The following is a 1,079-nucleotide window of genomic DNA, read 5'->3' on the forward strand; positions in this document are numbered from 1 at the left end:
TGATAAAGAATGGTCCGTTCTCTGTGGGTTATATTACATTTTATTTTTACTCTTCCAGAAACATCATTTGACTCACTGAAGAATTAAAACCGATAGCACCGCAGACCCGTGTGGGAGAAAAGGGGATTTTAGACTTAAGTGACACAATCAAGCCTTGAGAAGTAAAGAGATTTGAATGGTTTTTCACCAAATGGAAGTTATCTAGAAAGCCCCTGAGACCACTGCATCTCTCCATCCCACTTCTGCTGCACCGAGACGGTGCTCTTGGCCCTGGACGTTAATAAAATGCTGGATTCAATCAAGTGTGTCCTCGTGGGAGACTCTGCCGTGGGGAAAACATCTCTCTTGGTACGTTTCACCTCTGAGACTTTTCCAGATGACTACAGACCCACCGTATATGAAAATACCGGAGTGGATGTCTTCATGGATGGTGTACAGATTAGCCTAGGTCTTTGGGACACATCTGGCAGCGATGCCTTCAAAAGCATTCGCCCCCTCTCATACCAACAGGCAGATGTGGTATTAATGTGCTACTCGGTGGCAAACCACAATTCCTTTCTGAACCTGAGGAACAAATGGATCAGCGAGATCCGCAGCCATTTGCCCCGCATCCCTGTTTTGGTAGTGGCTACTCAGACTGACCAGCGCGACACGGGGCCCTACCGTTCCTCCTGCATCAGCCCGATAGATGGGAAGCGGCTCGCCCAGGACGTGCGAGCCAAAGGCTATTTGGAATGTTCTGCCCTCAGCAACCGAGGGGTGCAGCAGGTGTTTGAGTACGCTGTGCGGACAGCAGTCAATCAAGCCAAAAGGCAGAACAGGAGGAAACTCTTCTCCATTAACGAGTGCAAGATCTTTTGAGGACTGTCAGCAGTGGTTTTGCCCGTGTTCATTCTTTCGGTCTTCGCACAAAGATACCGAGGCAGAAAGAATGGGAGGTGAATCAAAGGAGAACTCCTGGCAGGACCACAGTTGCAGGTGCCCCTAGTGAGACATATGTGCACTCTATCTGATCTGCTCCTCACCCAACACACATGGGTACTATCTTGAAAAATGAAAGGTGCAGGTATGTGCCCTTA

General features: G+C 48.7%; 1 protein-coding gene across 1 annotated transcript; it reads left to right on the plus strand.

The window, feature by feature from the left end:
- The first annotated feature begins 285 nt into the window (after positions 1–285).
- RHOH (ras homolog family member H) lies at positions 286–861 on the plus strand. The gene has a single exon (XM_009818143.2). The coding sequence runs from the start codon at positions 286–288 to the stop codon at positions 859–861; it is 576 nt and encodes a 191-aa protein (XP_009816445.1).
- Positions 862–1,079: the final 218 nt, after the last annotated feature.

This window comes from Gavia stellata, chromosome 5 (genome assembly GCF_030936135.1).
Source record: "Gavia stellata isolate bGavSte3 chromosome 5, bGavSte3.hap2, whole genome shotgun sequence".
NCBI classification, from domain to species: domain Eukaryota; kingdom Metazoa; phylum Chordata; class Aves; order Gaviiformes; family Gaviidae; genus Gavia; species Gavia stellata.

Coding starts and splice junctions, on each gene's coding strand:
- RHOH (XM_009818143.2), top strand. CDS start 286: ATGCTGGATTCAATCAAGTGTGTCCTCGTGGGAGACTCTGCCGTGGGG.